Genomic DNA, 16,777 nt, shown 5'->3' with positions numbered 1-16,777 from the left:
GACATGTGCATGCTATTGCCATTAGGTGTTTGAATCCACTCTTCTCTACTTAAGGACAGATGCTCACATTTTAGTTGTATCTGAAGTGACCTGTGACTCACGAAAGTTCATACCTTGCCAGAAATGTTGTGAGTCTTTAAGGTGCTACTGGACTCTGGCTCTTTTCTGCTGCCATTGACAAACACGGCTTCCCATTGTCATCTATCTTCTGAGAACCCTGTGCGTGTCACAAAGGAAAGAAAGCAGGATATCAACAAAAGCCTAAGAAATACACAATGCCTATGCTTTTGCGAAGCAGACATCTTGCCAGCGCCATCTGAAAAGATGAACAGAAAGGCACGATTATTTATATTTGCAATAGATAGTAACACATTACACTTAATTTATCTTTAATAGAATGTGCCTTTCTTTTCATCAAGAGAGAAAAAAATCAGATGTATGTTAAAATAAGCGAATCCATGAGCTGGTGATGCTATCTTTGTTAGGGCTGGCCATTTAAAGAAATCTGTTTTTTAAATGGCTGTCTGCTTCTGCTTTTGTTTGGCTGCGGTTGTAAAGCACTCTAACCCGGCACCCTTAGTAATATTCTCTGAAATTTTAGGTGCAGGGGGTAAGGGTGGGGACTGAATGAATTCTGAACAAGGACATAAAAGTACAGAATTATTTGCCAGGCTGTCTTACTGGGGCAAGGCGGTTAATTACCTACTTCATTATCGTCAGAGTTAATACAGCAATTTTGGGAATGGAAGCTCCTTCTCATCACCTCTTGGTGACGTCGTGAGACAGCTGCTCTGACCAGCAGATCCATTACGGCTTATCACCAGAGGACAGACCGCTAGCGCAACGCCATGAAATATGGCTGTTGTCACCGGGAGCCAGAACAAATGCTGGAACTCTTCAGAGAGCGAGGGGGGAAGCCGAGGAGGCACCCGCTCGGGAAGAAGCGGGCCCTGAACTCAAATAGATTGGCTTTCATTGATTCTAATGCATGGCAATTGCCGCTACACAACAGCCAGGCGCAACTCCCCGTTGTAAACTTGATTTCTCCGAAGCAGCACTCTGGTTTGCGTTAATATATGCAACTTAACACTAGTCAGATGTAGGCAATTAGCTGCTGAAGTTTGATGATACTGTAAGTTGTGATTTTTGGTGTGTGTGTGTGTTATTATAGAGGAGATGCATCATCTCCTGCCCAACCTCTACCCCTTGGGGTTTGCAATTGCATATGATCCCCCCCCCCCTCAAGTGCATCTCTACCTTTATCCAATTTGCTGGCTTGGTTGAAGTATCACATGAAACCATGGTTTATGTCAGTAGCCCTGTTCACAAGCTGCGGTCTGCAAACAGTGCCCACTTGATTTTTCTTTATCTGCATGTCGAATAATTCTCATGTTACATTCCATGCACGTACAACTGAATGTGTGATTTAAATTCCCCCGGGTCCTGGTCCTCGGTTTTATTTGTAAAGTGAACGTACGTCGGCTCTTTCTTACAAACATACAGGCAGGAAGCAAAAGCATTCACTGTAACACATGAACAGGGCTATGCTTAGCTTGTGGAACCAGGATTTGGTTCACAGACTTGAATCCTGGTTTGCCTTGACAAATGGTGCCTCTGTTGCATTGATTCTGGTTGGGCGTCTCTGTATCTGGTGAGCACAATAGCGAGCACGTGCTAGTTAAGATTAGCTGTGGTTAATAAACCATGGTTTATGGTTTATTTAAGAGAGCCAGCGTGAAGTAGTGGTTAAGAGCGGCGGACTCTAATCTGGAGAACCGGGTTGGTTTCCCCACTCCTCCACATGCAGCCTGCTGGGTGACCTTGGGCTAGTCACAGTTCTCTCCAAATGCTCTCAGCCCCACCTACCTCAAAGGTTGTGGGGAAGGTGATTGTAAGCTGCTTTGAGACTGCATTTCCTGCTACCTGGCAACTGCTTACCGCGGGGATGGCTGGCTTCCTGCATGTATGCACTCCTCTCTATGTGGCCCTTGAAGACGGTTTGTAAACTGCCCCTAGGGCAAACTGCTGCTCACCATCATCTGCTGGCCCACTCAGACCAGGATTTCTTTTTGTAAAACATCTGAATGGGTTTGTTTGTTTCTGCTGTCAAATGAAGAGCCAGCATGGTGCAGTGGTTAGTCTGTCAGACTAGGGACTGGGAGAACCAGGTGCGAATCCCCGCTCTGCCACTTGCTTAGTGATCTTGGGCCAGTCACACACTCTCAGCCTAACCAGCCTCACAGGGTTGTCGTGAGAATAAAATGGAGGTGAGGAAAATGGTGTAAGCAGTCTTGGCTCTCCATTGGGAAGAAACATTGGGTATAAATGAAGTAACAAAATAACTAAAGTGCTGTGACTTTTAAATCCCTCCATTTTCTAGCAATCCATGAAGCGTATGTAAAAATGTGATAGAAGAAGAAGAGTTGGTTTTTATACACCATTTTCTCTAGCTTTAAAGGAGAATCAAACTGGCTTACAATTGCCTTCCCTTCCTCTCCCCACAACAGACGCCTTGTGAAATAGGTGGGGCTGAGACAGTTCAGAGAGAGCTGTGACTAGCCCAAGGTCACCCAGCTGGCTTCATGTGGAGGAGAGGGGAATCGAACCCAGTCCTCCAGATTAGAGTCCACCACTCATGTGGAGGAGCGGAGAACTGAATCTGGGTTCTCCAGATTAGAGTCCACCCCTCTTAACCACTACACCACTCTGGCTCTCTAAGCATTGTGGAATGGTTATACTGGAACCTGGGACACCTCCTCCATGCACAGGTCTGCAGGGGCTGCCATATATCAGTGTTGCCAGCTGCCTGCACAGGTTTGTGCACGTGGGTGACGACTGTTCGGATCCTGCCTTTCCTTTCCCACCCAAGCAGATAGATTTTCTACGGTAACCTGAGCCAGAAAATAAACATGCCTGCACCAAGTCCTCTGCAGGGGGTGGGGGGATTTCAAACACAGGCATCTGTCAGAGGGGGGGGAAATAGTATAATGTTATATGAAGAGCCGCCTCCTAGCCGCAAATGGCCCCCTCTGTTCCTACAAGCAAACAGAACCCACACGCCCTTGCAAAATAATAAGGGAGGCTGCTGAACAGAGGAGGTGGAGAGTCCCTTCAGCCCTGAAGCATCAACTCAGGAGAATATTAAATTAGCGCTTGTATCTGGAGCCATTCACTGACACCGGGGAAGCAGAGGTCTCCCGGGTGCTTCAATCTGACGTTACATTATAAAGCATTTCATTGTCCGTTGGGCTGGCTTTTGATGTGACAATTAAATATGGATGACAGAAAACCATTCTCTCTTTCTCTCAAGGAAAAGCACATAAACAACACATTAATGTTACTCGAATGGCTCCAAAGCCAACAGGAATCCATCTGCATACTCTGCTTCTACCAGCTTGTTTCAAAATCCACCAACTTCAAAATTGCACCAAGGATCGCAGGAAGCTGCCTCCGGCCGAGTCAGACCCTCGGTCTATTGAGGTCAGCCCGGTCTGCTCTGACAGGGTCTCCAGCAAAGCCCTTTCCCATCACTTACTCCCTGATCCTTTTAACTGGAGATGCCGGGGATTGAACCTGGGACCTTTTGCAAGCCAAGCAGAGGCTCTACCCCTGAGCCAAGGCCCCACCCCCTACTGAGAGGGAACCCCTTTGCAGGCATTTCCTCTGAGGGGATGCTGTGTTTGAAATCCCTTTCTTGCAAAGTAATTACACGAGTACATTTGTTCGAATCTCTACCAAGATCGATGAGGGGGTCAGAGTAGGTGTGTGTTGCTGCACTGAGCAGGGCACCATCTGTAAAGGAAGGAGAAAACGAGCGCACAGGAGCACGCTGGGCTTGGAACTGCCCGACATTTTTTCGTTTTCCCCGTGGCAGCCATGTTGTGATTGGTCTCACTGCCCCTAGCAGCCATTTTGGTGGCACCTCCCATCCTTTCTCAAAGCTCCAGATGTGCCCGCAGCTCAGCTTGGCTGGGGACCCCTGGGAGGGAGTGTAGGTGCTCCCCAATTCATAACTTTGCAGTGATCAAGTGTGTCAGCCGACTGTTAACATCAATCTCCCAATCCTGAAACCAGAAGTAAATTTTACTTAAATGAAGAGATTGGAGGGCAATCAATATTTTGCTTTAACGGATGCTTACTTTTAAAATCTCTGTGGTAGAATCCACATCTGCATTGCCCATGAATGGATAGATATGTGTCAGTTGTGGAACTCCCTGCCCCAGGATGTGGTGATGGTGGCCACCTTGGAAGGCTTTAAGAGGGGAGTGGACGTGTTCATGGAGGAGAGGGCTATCCATGGCTACTAGTCAAAATGCACACTAGTCATGATGCATTCCTATTCTCTCCAGGATCAGAGGAGCATGCCTATTATATGAGGTGCTCATGGAACGCAGGCGGGATGGTGCTGCTGCAGTCGTCTTGTTTGTGGGCTTCCTGGAGGCACCTGGTTGGCCGCTGGATGAACAGACTGCTGGACTTAATGGGCCTTGGTCTGATCCAGCAGGGCTTTTCTGATGTTCTTATGTTCAGTCTCACTCCAAGACCAGGGTCACTTTGCCTGCTTCCCCCCCACCTGATTAAAATATCTAACAATTATTAAAAGAGACTGACCTGCACTTCTCAGCATTGGTGATCACAAAAATACTGTTTGGAGCAGAATGTATAGGAATATAGGGAGCAATACCCGGTCCATCTAACCCACTGTTGACTTTGCCGATCAGCAGCAGCCCTTCAAACAGGTGAACAATCTGAGACCACTGGGACTGAATCTGGGACCTTGAACACATCAAGCACTGCGCTAGCTCCCAAGTTTCCCACTGCAGACAATGTCCACAAAGAAAGTTCTGCCCCTTTGAGGGATTCAAAAGTATTATTGTTTAGACTGAGAATCTATGGTAGTGGGGAAAAGTGGATTTGGGTGTCTTAGATGTGTCTCACTTTGCATGGACAGTGTGACCCTACATGAACTTTTTATGGAAGTATAAAGTTCTCAGTAATAGCTACACCATTTTCCATTCAACCACTTTCTCCGTAATAACCTGTGTAAGTGAATCCAAACAGGGGAGTCATTGCTTTTCATTCAACTGTAGGGCATCAAACTAGTTGTTAGCATTGCATAGACTACCGTCAAATGGTCATTTATTGTAATAGTCTGTCGTTGTGCATAGAGTTTGCAAGTGTATGCAATAATGCATCTTTAAGGAAAATGACATTTTTTGTCCCACAGTGATACATTGGGGACTGCCAGTATGCTTCTTGCTGTATCATTGAAATTGCTCTGCTCAATAGTTTTTATCAGTATGACATTAAATCTACGACCGTCTTTAATCAAAAGCTATCTTCTGTTCCCAGACCATCGTTAGAGGAAATAAACCCTGCAAGGATACTTCAATCAACGGCTTGCTAGAAGAATTTGACAATATCTCTGTGACGCGTTCCAACTCCCTCCGGAAGGAGAGCCCCCCCACGCCTCACCTGGGACATCCGAACCACGTAGAAAGTCACCAGCAAGAAAATGGCTACATCACGTATTCCCAGTACTCGAGCGAGTCGGAGACCGCCATGGACTTTGTTACTGAAAAATACAGAGACAAGAGCCTTCCCGGGGAAGAACTGGACAAATATTCCCGAGGCAGCTATGCCACAAAACAGAACGGGCACGTCATGAAAATGCATCCCAGTGATATGTATTTTTCAGAAGCAAGGGCTCTGAAGTCTGATCTCTCCCGATTCCTACCGGATTATCATGCTCACCTGGACACAAAAAGCAAACTGAGTGACTATGGAGGTCTGAAGCTGGAATACCAGAGGGCGACTAGTGGATCCTCTCTGGATTACAAAGAACCTTTTCACTACACTCCCTCTAGAACTTCCCTCCACAGCCAGTGCTCAAGGGAAAGGCTAGAATACAGTGACAGCGAATGGGGGAAGGATGATTATGAGAAAAGACCCAAGTCATCCTATGTAAACCCGGCAAGCCCTCAACCAACCATGAGGCAGAGGTCCCGGTCAGGCTCTGGCCTCCAGGAGCCTGCCGTGCCCTATGGAGCAAGTGCTTTTAAGTCCAGTCAGCAAGGCCACTCATATAGCTCATATACCTATCCTCGGTTATCAGAAACTGCGACAGGCATTCCAAAGGTAAACGTTTACAGATCGACCTTTTCCACACTGTGGTCAGTTCATTATCTGGAGTTCAAAACCTATTTTGCAGTCCACTGTAGTCCAGGTGTTTCAGAACTTAGGTAGATTGTCGCTTCGGTTGTTGATATCACAGAGAGATGGAAAAGGAAGAAGCTGATGTAGAGGACCTGCATGTGAAGAACAGTCTCTCACCAGAGACCCACATTTTTGTATTTAAATGCAACTCTGCTCCTTCTGCCCAGTGGGGGTGGATCCGTTGATCTTCTCGCAAAAGGATCATGGATCTTCTCTGCTCTCTCCTCCCACCTTCTGATTCTGGGAAAGTTGATTTTCAGGATCTTGGGACCCACTTGGAGTAATAGCTGTGGGAGGAGGGGTTCAGTGAGCTACGGTGAGGCAGGGGAAAACTAAATCCCACCCACCCCCTGCCCCAGTCTTCCTTCAGTGGAGCTCTGCAGATGGCAGGATTGGTCCTTTCGTTTCCTTCCCACTCTTCACTGCAGGCGGTTGATTTGCATGGGCTGTTCTTCCACGCAGCCTCTGCTGGTCTGGGGATGAAGGTTCCTGGGGCTGGAAATGGCTGCTGTAGAGATGGGGGAAGCAGGGAAAATTCATGACCCCCAGGGTTTTCCAATGATGGGTTCCTTGATCCAACACAGTAATTGAAAATAGGACTGAAACTATACAAGGCGTATATTTGGATTATCATTGTAAGGCCAAAGTAGACATCAGCTAGGGATGGGGCGCACCTTTCCCATTTCTTTTTCTATGGAGATCTCATTTTTTGCACGCTGCAGTTTCTTGGCTCTCTGTAGAAAGTCTTGGGCGTCCTTGGCATTTAGTGCATTCCATTTGGATGCACATCCTAATATGGATCTAGATGCAGGCATAGGCGTCACTGTTTTCAATAGGATGTGCATTTACATGGACCCAGGCACTGTCCATAACGATTCTCAGACTGTTTCCCCTCCCCAATCAGCTTGTGCTACAATATGCACCAATATTCCCCCCCAACCCCAGTGGAAAATAAAATCAGATAGCCCTGGAAGGAAGCTGGGTTTAGGATACCTGCGTGTCCCAGGGTGTCTCCAGGATCTAGGCTAGAAATGGGACCACTTCAATTATTGTGATATTCCTGGACGGGACACGAAAAGTATGGCTGTCCTCAAAACCAGTTGACAAATGGTTAGGTTCCCTCTCCCCCTTTTTCTTAAGAGTTTTCCGGCGCTCTGACATGAAGATATTCTGGACCTCTTGCTTCTCACCAGCGCCTGGTCTTATGGGGCAGAGCCAGGGAAATATAGACATGACAGAGAGGGGGCTAAACCTGCAGCTTCTAAGGTTTGGGGGCACGTTTAGTGTCCTTGCAGATTTTAAAATGGCCTTATTCTGTGTGCGATGCCCTGGTTTTCAGACGACTGAGATGTTTCTCCCTTCTTCCATGAGGAGCATTTGAACACATTGTAATAAATCCCATCTAATTGCAAGATCCCCTCTCACATTTGGTGGCTTTCTTTTAAAATGCAATTTATCAGTCTCCTAAAAGCAGGACTTTTTCAGGACAGCTAATAATGCTTTGTTTCAGAAGAACGTGGAAGTACCCCTAAGTAAAGATGGCAGTGTTTTCTACGTTCAATTAAGAATGTACTCTGGAGCTTCCACCCCCCACCCCATTTTTATTTGCATTTGTGGACTGTTACCCACACACCCCAATTCAAAAACTGTACTAACAGCAACAGTATTTTGGGCCTTCCTGGTTTTTAATAATTTCATATTGCTAGTTTGTTACATGTCGGCAGATCTGTAGGTAGCCGTCTTGCATGTAATCGTATTGGTCAGCTTCATATAATACCTCTCCGCAAGAAGTTGAGCCCTTGACTGTGCAAATGAATTGGCTTAAGAACCTTTAGCCTTTGAGCCTCTGCTCCCTCAGACACCCCTCTGGACTTAATAAGATTACTCTAGAGAAAGGGCCAGTTTACTTGACCTGCTTAACCTTTAAACTTTGGATGATGCATGTGGGTTCTATAGCGGGTTCTGTGAGATTAGGCTGAGCAGCACCATCCTAAACAGAGTTCCATGCGTCTTGTCCATTGGAGTCAATGGTCTGAGCAGCATATAACTCCATTTAGGATGGCACTGCCCATGCCATCTTCTTTTTTCAACTGTGGTCATTAGGATGTCTCTGAGAAGCCCACACAGGCAGGATATCGCTCTCCTCAGTCATGTGGCGGCAGGTGGACTTTTATTTCCCAAGATAGACTGCCTTTAAACTATTTAACTACCATCACTAACAAACATTGTGGTAGACTTCTTCTCCTCCCTGCGTTTGTCTTGTTCCCATTGAAAGCCAAAATCTTTGCATGAGGAACTGCCAGCTTGGTGTAGTGGTTAAGTGCATTGAACTCTAATCTGGAGAACCGGGTTTGATTCCCCACTCCTCCACATGAGCAACGGACTCTAATCTGGAGAACCAGGTTGGTTTCCCCACTCCTTTACATGAAGCCTGCTGAGTGACCTTGGGCTAGTCACAGCTCTGTTAGAGCTCTCTCAGCCCCACCTACCTCACAAGGTGTCTGTTGTAGGGAGAGGAAGGGAAGGAGATTGTAATGCGGTTTGAGACTCCTTAAAAGGTAGAGAAAATCAGCATATAAAAACCAACTCTTCTTCTTCCTTTTGCCTGCCCTGAATCCACTCCATATTCCAGTTCAGCCCGTAATGAAACCCGGTGGCACCTATCCATGACCGTTTCATCACAGGCTGAACCATCACAAGCCATCCGTCCTCATTTCAAGACACACAATGAATCGCGTGAATCAGCTGCGGAGGAGTCAGTGGGCGCTTGTAATTTATATGTGAGTTCTCCATTGTCTGATGTTGGGTATATTTTGGCGCAGTCCCACTGGGGTATTTCCTATCCACCTAGAGGCTGAGATTCTGGGATGGATGCCCCTATTTGCATGAGAACCAGTGGCCCTCCCCACCCTTGCCTGCAGCTCTTATACTGAACACCTTTAATAATACAATCCTAAAAAGAGGTAGATTCTTCTACAGCCACTGACTTCAGCGGATTTACAATTTATTTATTTACGTATTTACTTACTTCATTTATAGCCCACCTTTCTCCCCATTGGGGGCCTAAGGGGGCTTTCCTCATTTCCCTCTCCTCTATTTTATTCTTATAAGATCCCTGTGAAGGGTATAACTGCTTAGGATTGCACTGTTAAAGTGAAACAAAATGGCTGGGATTATTGGGGGTGGCGGCATTTTTGGCATTCCTTTTTACTCACCCCCCCACACACACACACAGAGAGAGAGAGGAAACGACTTTTTAAAGATGATAGCATTTTCTTAGCCACTGAAGGGTCTGTTGTGTGTGGGGGGGGGAGCCGTTCCTGCTTCGGTGACATTAAGACTAGTCGCTGCGGAGTCTTCTGCGGCAGCCGGCTCCGTTTCACTGCAGTGCGTTTGATGGATTTCTTGTCAGAACTTAATCTGCTCGGCTGAACTAGAACAGAGAATTTCTCCCCCCCCCCTCGCCTTTATTGTTTTTCACTCATTAAAAGAATTCCCTTTGGGAGATTAATTGAAACATAAATGTAAATATGCACACAGAGAACAAAACCCGACCTAGTGCACATTTCTACGACTTTGCGATGTCACAGATACCTATTGCGATGTCACAGATACTACCTTAATAGGTAGTAAGCCGTGTCAGGTTTACTTAGAGATATTTTGTTATACATCTTGCAGCGAGTAAAAACATGGATCATCTTGCATCCTACGTATGTGCCAAAGGCCTGCATGAATACCTCTTATAAAAGTGTGTTTTGTTTCTATTCTTTGTTAAATCTGTGTCTTGTAGTCTTAGCATGCAAATATATATATATATTTATATATTCAGTATATTCATTCAAATAAATTTCCAGTCACTAACGCTGAAAGGCAACTAACTTGTGTCTAAAGTCTTGAGCTGCTCACAGAAGACATAAAGCAATAAGAAATTTAAAGGGATTAAACATTTCAGTTCTACCTTCTATTCCTTAGATATTTGCGGAGAGCCCTCCTCCTATATGGAGAGAAGTTAATACACAATAGCTAAAAAAAAGAGGCTTACAGGGGTGGGGGGGGGACACACGTCTGTTGTTCCTCAATGCTTTTTCAGCAGTCGGTTTCTGGTAGCCTTTTACAGTGCTGTGAGCTGACAGAACCAGATGGCTTTCTGCTTCGCACAAGAAAGGCAATTCCCTTTTCTCCCCCTCAGCCCCGGCCATGCCCCAGCCCCACCACTCGGCCTATAGCTGGCTTTTTGAAGGGTATTTTTTATTGGTTTGTATACTGCTATAGTGTTTTAACAGATATGCCTACTACTGATCATTGTTTGAAAAGCAAAAAAGGCTCGCTGGCAGTGTGGGGATGCCAGGCAGGAGTGGAAACGGTGCCAGATGTGTCCCCAGGGAAGAACTGGATGATAGGGAGGGGCTGTGGCTCAGTGGTAGAGCGTCTGCTGGGCATGCAGAAGGCCCAGGTTCAATCCCTGGCATCTCCAGTTAAAGGGACTAGGCAAGTAGGTGATGGGAAAGACCCCTGCCTGAGACCCTGGAGAGCCGCTGCCAGTCTGAGTAGTACTGATAAGGGGAGGGACTGTGGCTCAGTTTGTAGAGCATCTGCTGGGCATGCAGAGGGCCCCCAGGTTGAATCTCCAGTGGCATCTCCAGTTCAAGGGACCATGCAAGTAGGTGATGTGAAAGACCTCTGCCTGAGACCCCGGAGAGCCGCTGCCGGTCTGATTAGACAGTACTGACTTTGATGGACCAAGGCTCTGATTCAGTAGAAGGCAGCTTCATGTGTGTGTTCATGGTTAGGGTTGCCAACCTCCAGATGGTGGCTGGAGATTTCCCACTATTAGAGCTGCTCTCCAGGCGACGGGGATCAGTTCACCTGGAGAAGATGGCTGCTTTGGAGGGTGGGGCTCTATGGCATTATATCCTCCCCTCCCCAAATCCCACCCTCCTTAGGTTCCACCCCCAAAATCACTTTCCGGTGAGGCCTCTATCTCAGCCTCTGTCTGACAGATCCCAAGTTGTGGCTTCGAAACATAGCTTTTTTAGTACAGGAGGGGGAATTGACCACAGCTTCATTAGCGTTGCTGCTGCCTGTTAAAGTTATACTTGAAGAACTGTCTTACCCTCCCCAGGACTTCGCAGGAGACATGAGAGAAACAGGAAAAACAGTGACTTTTATTGACTTCCTGGCAAGGAGATTAAGGATGTTCAGCAAAGAAACTGTTTATAGCACACAGCATTAACTGGGCTCACTCAGTAATAACGGTGCAGTTGACTCATTCTGAGGGCAGGACGTGTTAGACTTCTGAGATAAACTTTGACTTTTACCCAGCTTTAGGAAAATTCATAGTGTGTGAATTCTTCCTAGCAATGCCAGTTCTTTAGCTAGCTTTCCCTGGAAGCTAGGCTCTGAGACATAGGAAGTCTCCTGAGAAAGGATGTCTTTTCACCACTGGAAGGCACAAACCATGTCTCCTAAAGCAGGGTGTATCCAGCTGCTTTCTCTGAGGAAACTCAGGCCCGGAGACAACACGGGAAGGGTCCTTCCAGCCTCAGACTCAGAAGGTTCAACCCTCTCTGACTAAAACTGGCGGTTTAATGGATTTTTCTCCCCCCTCTCCTCCAGCGTCCCAGGGGATCTGACTGGCTGTTAGCACTCTGCAGACACCCCAAACAGGCATAAAAGGGATTTGTGGTTGATAGAAAGGGGTAGGACCTTTGTTCACCCATTGTAGCATAGTCTGGATCTTTCACGGTTGTGTGGAAACTCACATTTGAACACGTGCCACACTTCTGCCTGCCAAAATTCCCATTTCCACAAATGTATTCCAGGCCCAAGACCAGAGCAGCTTTCTACATCTGCTTAAATGGCACCAACTGTGTGCGTATTCAGTGCTCGCTTGGTCACCATATGATGTAGTGCAGAGGTTGGCTACTTTCAGTCCCTCCTGTAGATAGATGGTTTAAAAATATGTTGGGCTATTTGCTGGGGACTGGGCTGAAGGGAGAGTAGGCCTTCTGTAGGTAAAAAGGCCAGTCTCTTTCCCCCTCAATAGCTACTTGTAGCGTGCCATTGTTATTCTGTAGGGGTTGATTCTTTTTTTAATTGGGTGAGATACGTTTTGGAAATGGGGCTGAATGGAGACTAGATCAGATCCTGAAAGGATCATATTATGGACTCAAGCTAAGGCTCCCAACACCACCTTGGCAAATGCCAGGAGATTTTGGTGATGGTGCCCGGGGAGGGCAGAGTTTGAGGAAGATGTGATCTCACTAGTGGGTGGTGCTGTCGGCTTCCTTTCTAGTCTCTGTGGTCTTTACCATAGAGACTAGAGGAAATTCCTAGAGTTGGAGGCCATTTTTTATCTTGTTGCTCAATCACTCTGGAGTAGGGTTGGTTGCCAGCCTCCAGGTACTCGCTGCTATTACAACTGATCTCCAGCCGATAGAGATCAGTTCACCTGAAGAAAATGGCCGTTTGGCAATTGCACTCTATGGCATTGAAGTCCCTCCCCTCCCAAACCTCGCCCTCCTCAGGCTCCACCCCAAAAACCTCCCGCTGGTGGCTAAGAGGGACCTGGCAACCCTACTCGGGAGCTAGAAATTGGGACTGGAGGCAAGTAACTCTCAGCCCTGGGCAGGTAAATAGGAGGCCTCACCCTGAATCTGAGAAGAGGCAGAAGATCAGAAACAAGTGTACCTCCCTTTCATTATCTGTCAGTTTTCTATCTTAAATATACTGGGGTTTTTTAATTTTTTATTAAGTTTTAACAAAACATACAATATAAAAAAAAGTTACAAACAAAGAAATTAAAAAGAAAAAAGAGAAAATTAAAAAACAACATCATTGTTGATAAGCTGGAAATCCACAAAAAAGGGGGAACAAGATTTAGAAATTCCATTCGCTAAAATCTCTCCCTTGAGGACTCTCCAAGCTCTCGAAGTGTTAAGCAGGTCAGTCCCTCCCCCATTAAGCTGATACTCAGCTACTCTCCACATTTCCTTCGGGACTGTAGGTAGTTCTCACCAGTTTGTTATTGCAAATACCCCCCCATTAACTTTTGTTTGATTTACAAATTCCTTTTTTCCATACCTGGGGAGCCTCCTGAGCAGGTAGAGACCCCTACCTGCTCGGTGGGTGGCCCCATTGTGTGGTTTTCATCATCCCCATGGAGGCCCGCCATTTTACTGTTCTGTACAGTGACAAGAACACCCCTGCTAGTTCCGCACTGTCTTGTGGGAGGTTGGTTGCGCTCTGCCCCACAGGTTGAGCTCAGCCCACACCATAATTATACCTACTTTTGTTTGGATCAAAGTAATTTATCTTCTTAAGAGTCTGCTGCGCTAAGAGGCAGTAGGCGGTGGCAGCCGTTGAGTCAGCGTTTCCGGAGCATCTAGAAGAAAGAAAAGGGGCTCCGAGCTCCAGAAGGTCTACTGAGAGCAAGCGAAACCCCTATTGCATGAAAGCTTCCTTGGAGGGCAGGCGGTCCGGCTGGACGCCGGGGGCTGCAAAAGCCCTGCTCAGACTCTGCGCTCCTGGATCCGCCCGGTGGTGCGCACTCCCTCGCTGTGCGGCAGGGCTGCGGTGACAAATGGTTGCTGCGGCAGGAGGTTTCTTTCTCCCCACAGTCGTCACATAAAACGGTCAAATGATGTTCCACCGCAGAATTCAATTTCACAGTTCAGTTGGGCCCTTGATTACGCTGCCAAATTCAGATTAATGTGCATTTAACTAACATGGATCGGGGACCTTCTGGCTGACAGCCAGCTGGAGTAGTAGCGGCCAAGAGCCGCATGGAGCTTTGTGCTCCGTCCACCCCTCTGCTCCTCGGCTGAAAGTGATGGATTAAATAAATTCACCGCTATAATTATTTGTAATTGCGCTACATCATGAGCGTGTGTCTAATGCCTCCACCCACCTCAGTGATGTTACACATATTCTCTCAAGCTCTTTTGTGCTTTGTTTAAAGCAGAGAAGAAGTCTTTCTTTTCAGAAATGGTTTCCTTTTTTTTTTTTTTAATCCTGCACCCACACAGAATTACATTTTGGGTTATAAAGGCTCAGAGGAACATCTAGGAATATCAGGAATGAACGGTTTGAAAGCCAGGCAATGCATTCGGTGTATATTATATTCTTATAAAATACACAGACATGCATGTATGGAAATATATACGGAGAATGCAGCAGCTTAAATCTGAATCACCTGAAAGTGAATCAGACTGAAATCATTGTTGTGTGGGTAAAACTCCATTGTTGGAGCAGTCTTTAAAGGGCTGCTCCTGCAGTTTCCTCCAAGACTGATTCTGATTATAGATCAAAATCATCCTAATTTTAAAAATTAGCGTGTCAACATGAAAACCATTCGGCAAACAGCAAACTACTGCGTATTTCTTTGCGAAATGAAGGCCAGTGTAAATTCTGCAGAGGGAGCTCCTATTTTATGGGCTCACGTTAGACATTTTCTCTGAGATATCAGTAGGATCTGCTACACTACCATTTCTCTTAGATTCTGTAGGGCTCCTTCATCCAAGTTGCATGATATTCGTGACAAGAGTAAAAAAATACAAAATTGCAGATTTGTAAAAAAAATATATATGTAAAAACAGCTAGAGAAATATTTGCTGTGTGTATCTTTTCATTTTGAATTTTTTTAAAAATAAAACCTCAAACATGGTAGCCTTTTGATGATATGGGATACACCTTTTCCCGCTCTGAAGGAAGGGCATCTTGATCTTTGGGTGTTTCTCGCCCATTGCTAGGGGTAGGCAGTACTAAACTAACAACTTCCTGTCTCCTGGTGAGGAACACCTCCCCTTCCAGTTCTTCTCCTGCCTCCCCCGGGGTGAGAGCGTTGCAGCCATAGCTGCTGCCTAGGTCTAGTGAAATTAGGTTAGAATAGATTCTTTTCCTTACCTTGCCGTATCCAATTGTTTTTCCTCCCTACCCTCCCTCTCGTTTGGGTACATTTGTTTTTTAAATTTAAGCTCCCGGCTCTGCCGACCATCAGCTGAGCCGCAGGAGAAACAGCTAAGCTGCGGGAAAAATGGCTGCCGGAGAAGCTGCATCGGAGGACATTGAGCTCCTTTCTGATGCAGATCAAGAATTGGCCTTAAAATCAGCTCCCGCCGTTAGCCGCCCTGGCGGACTATCGGAGAGGGAGACCGGAAAGTCGCCGCCGCCATCTACTTCGGCTGGAAAACCACTGAAGAAAAACAAGTCTAATGGCTGGGGGAAAGGTGGCAGCCGCAAGCGCCAGCTTAAGCAGAGTTCCACTTCGACCTCTAAGTCCCCGCCGGATCCTCTGCTGTGCCTTTGGATGTGGAGCCCAGGATATCTACAGAGGGTAAAGTAACCCACCCTTCTGAGGAAGGGAGATCCCCCAAGAACCCCACATTTGAACAGGTACATAATATGATAGAGGGCTCCATGGAAAGACATTTTCAGAGGCTCCAATCTCTTATCCTACCCTTCCAGCAGGGTTACCCTCCTCAAAGACTCCCTCAGCCACTTCCTCAAGGGTTTTCATATAGTTGGACATCTTCCCCTGGGTCCTCAGCCATATTTGAACCCATGCAGGAGGAGCCTGGCTACAGCCAAAACACCCTCTCTAGGCAGTGGCCCACTAAGGCAGCTATGAAAGCAGTGCCAAATATCCAAGAGCAGAGAAATGGAACCTACCCTGTGGATAGGGATTCTGGGGCTGACGATGAGGAAGGAGAGTTTGTTTCAGACGAAGAACTCCCCATTGTTCAAGAACAGCAGCCTCGGCTGTTCTGTTTTGATGATTTCCAGCCTCTTTTGGCCAAGGCACTTTTTGCTTTAGACCTATCTGATGAAGCTGAAGCTCCTGAGGAATCTAAGCCTAAATCCAGACGTTAAGGTTCCAAGGAATATTTCCCACAATGTGAGGCCCAGACTATTAAGGTCTCCTTACCAGAATACTTTGAGAAAGTTATTAGAGCTGAATGGGACAAACCCCTACATAATAAACAGTTCTCTGGCAATGCCAAGAAACTAGATTATATGGCCTCATATGCAATGGATATGTTGGAATTGCCTGTGGTAGATGCTCCTATCTCTGCCCTTCAATTCTCTGACTTCCTGGTGGAGGATGGAGTGGGCTTTATTAAAGATCAGCACAATAGGAAAATGGAATTTCTTTCCAGAAAGGTGCATGAGGCAGTTGCACTGTCTATTCAGGCCAATACCACTATAGCACTCATGGCTAGGGCTTCAAATGCCTGGATAAAGAAGCTCACTCAGCTTCTACCCACCACAGATTTAAAAAAATAGCCAAGGGCCTGTCTCGAGTGCTAATGGCTTCCTTCTTTATGGCAGATGCCTCCTTGGACGTAGTGATCTTCGCTGCTAGAGCGGTCGCCTCCAATACGGCCATTCACAGGGCCCTATGGGTAAGGCCATGGTTGGCTGAGTACAGGTCCAAGACCATGTTAATGAGTCACCCATACAAGGGTGGAAAGTTATTTGGAGAGAGACTAGATAAGATGCTCTCCGAAATTAAGGATAAAAATAAGGCGATCCTTAAATCCCATAAAAAGGAACCCCGTCC

The 16,777-nt window shown here is 46.5% G+C and overlaps 1 protein-coding gene across 1 annotated transcript in view; it reads left to right on the top strand.

Moving 5' to 3' along the window:
• Window positions 1-16,777, top strand: part of PAK5 (p21 (RAC1) activated kinase 5) — a 107,078-nt gene that overhangs the window by 65,855 nt on the left and 24,446 nt on the right. The window contains exon 4 of the mRNA XM_056856119.1: window positions 5,353-6,138. Coding sequence (XP_056712097.1) covers window positions 5,353-6,138 — 786 coding nt within the window. The remainder of the gene's footprint in view (window positions 1-5,352; window positions 6,139-16,777) is intronic.

The sequence above is a fragment of the Euleptes europaea genome, chromosome 10 (genome assembly GCF_029931775.1).
Source record: "Euleptes europaea isolate rEulEur1 chromosome 10, rEulEur1.hap1, whole genome shotgun sequence".
NCBI classification, from domain to species: Eukaryota; Metazoa; Chordata; class Lepidosauria; order Squamata; family Sphaerodactylidae; genus Euleptes; species Euleptes europaea.
Note: the sequence above shows the minus strand (reverse complement) of the source record. Positions and strands in the feature narration are given on the sequence as shown.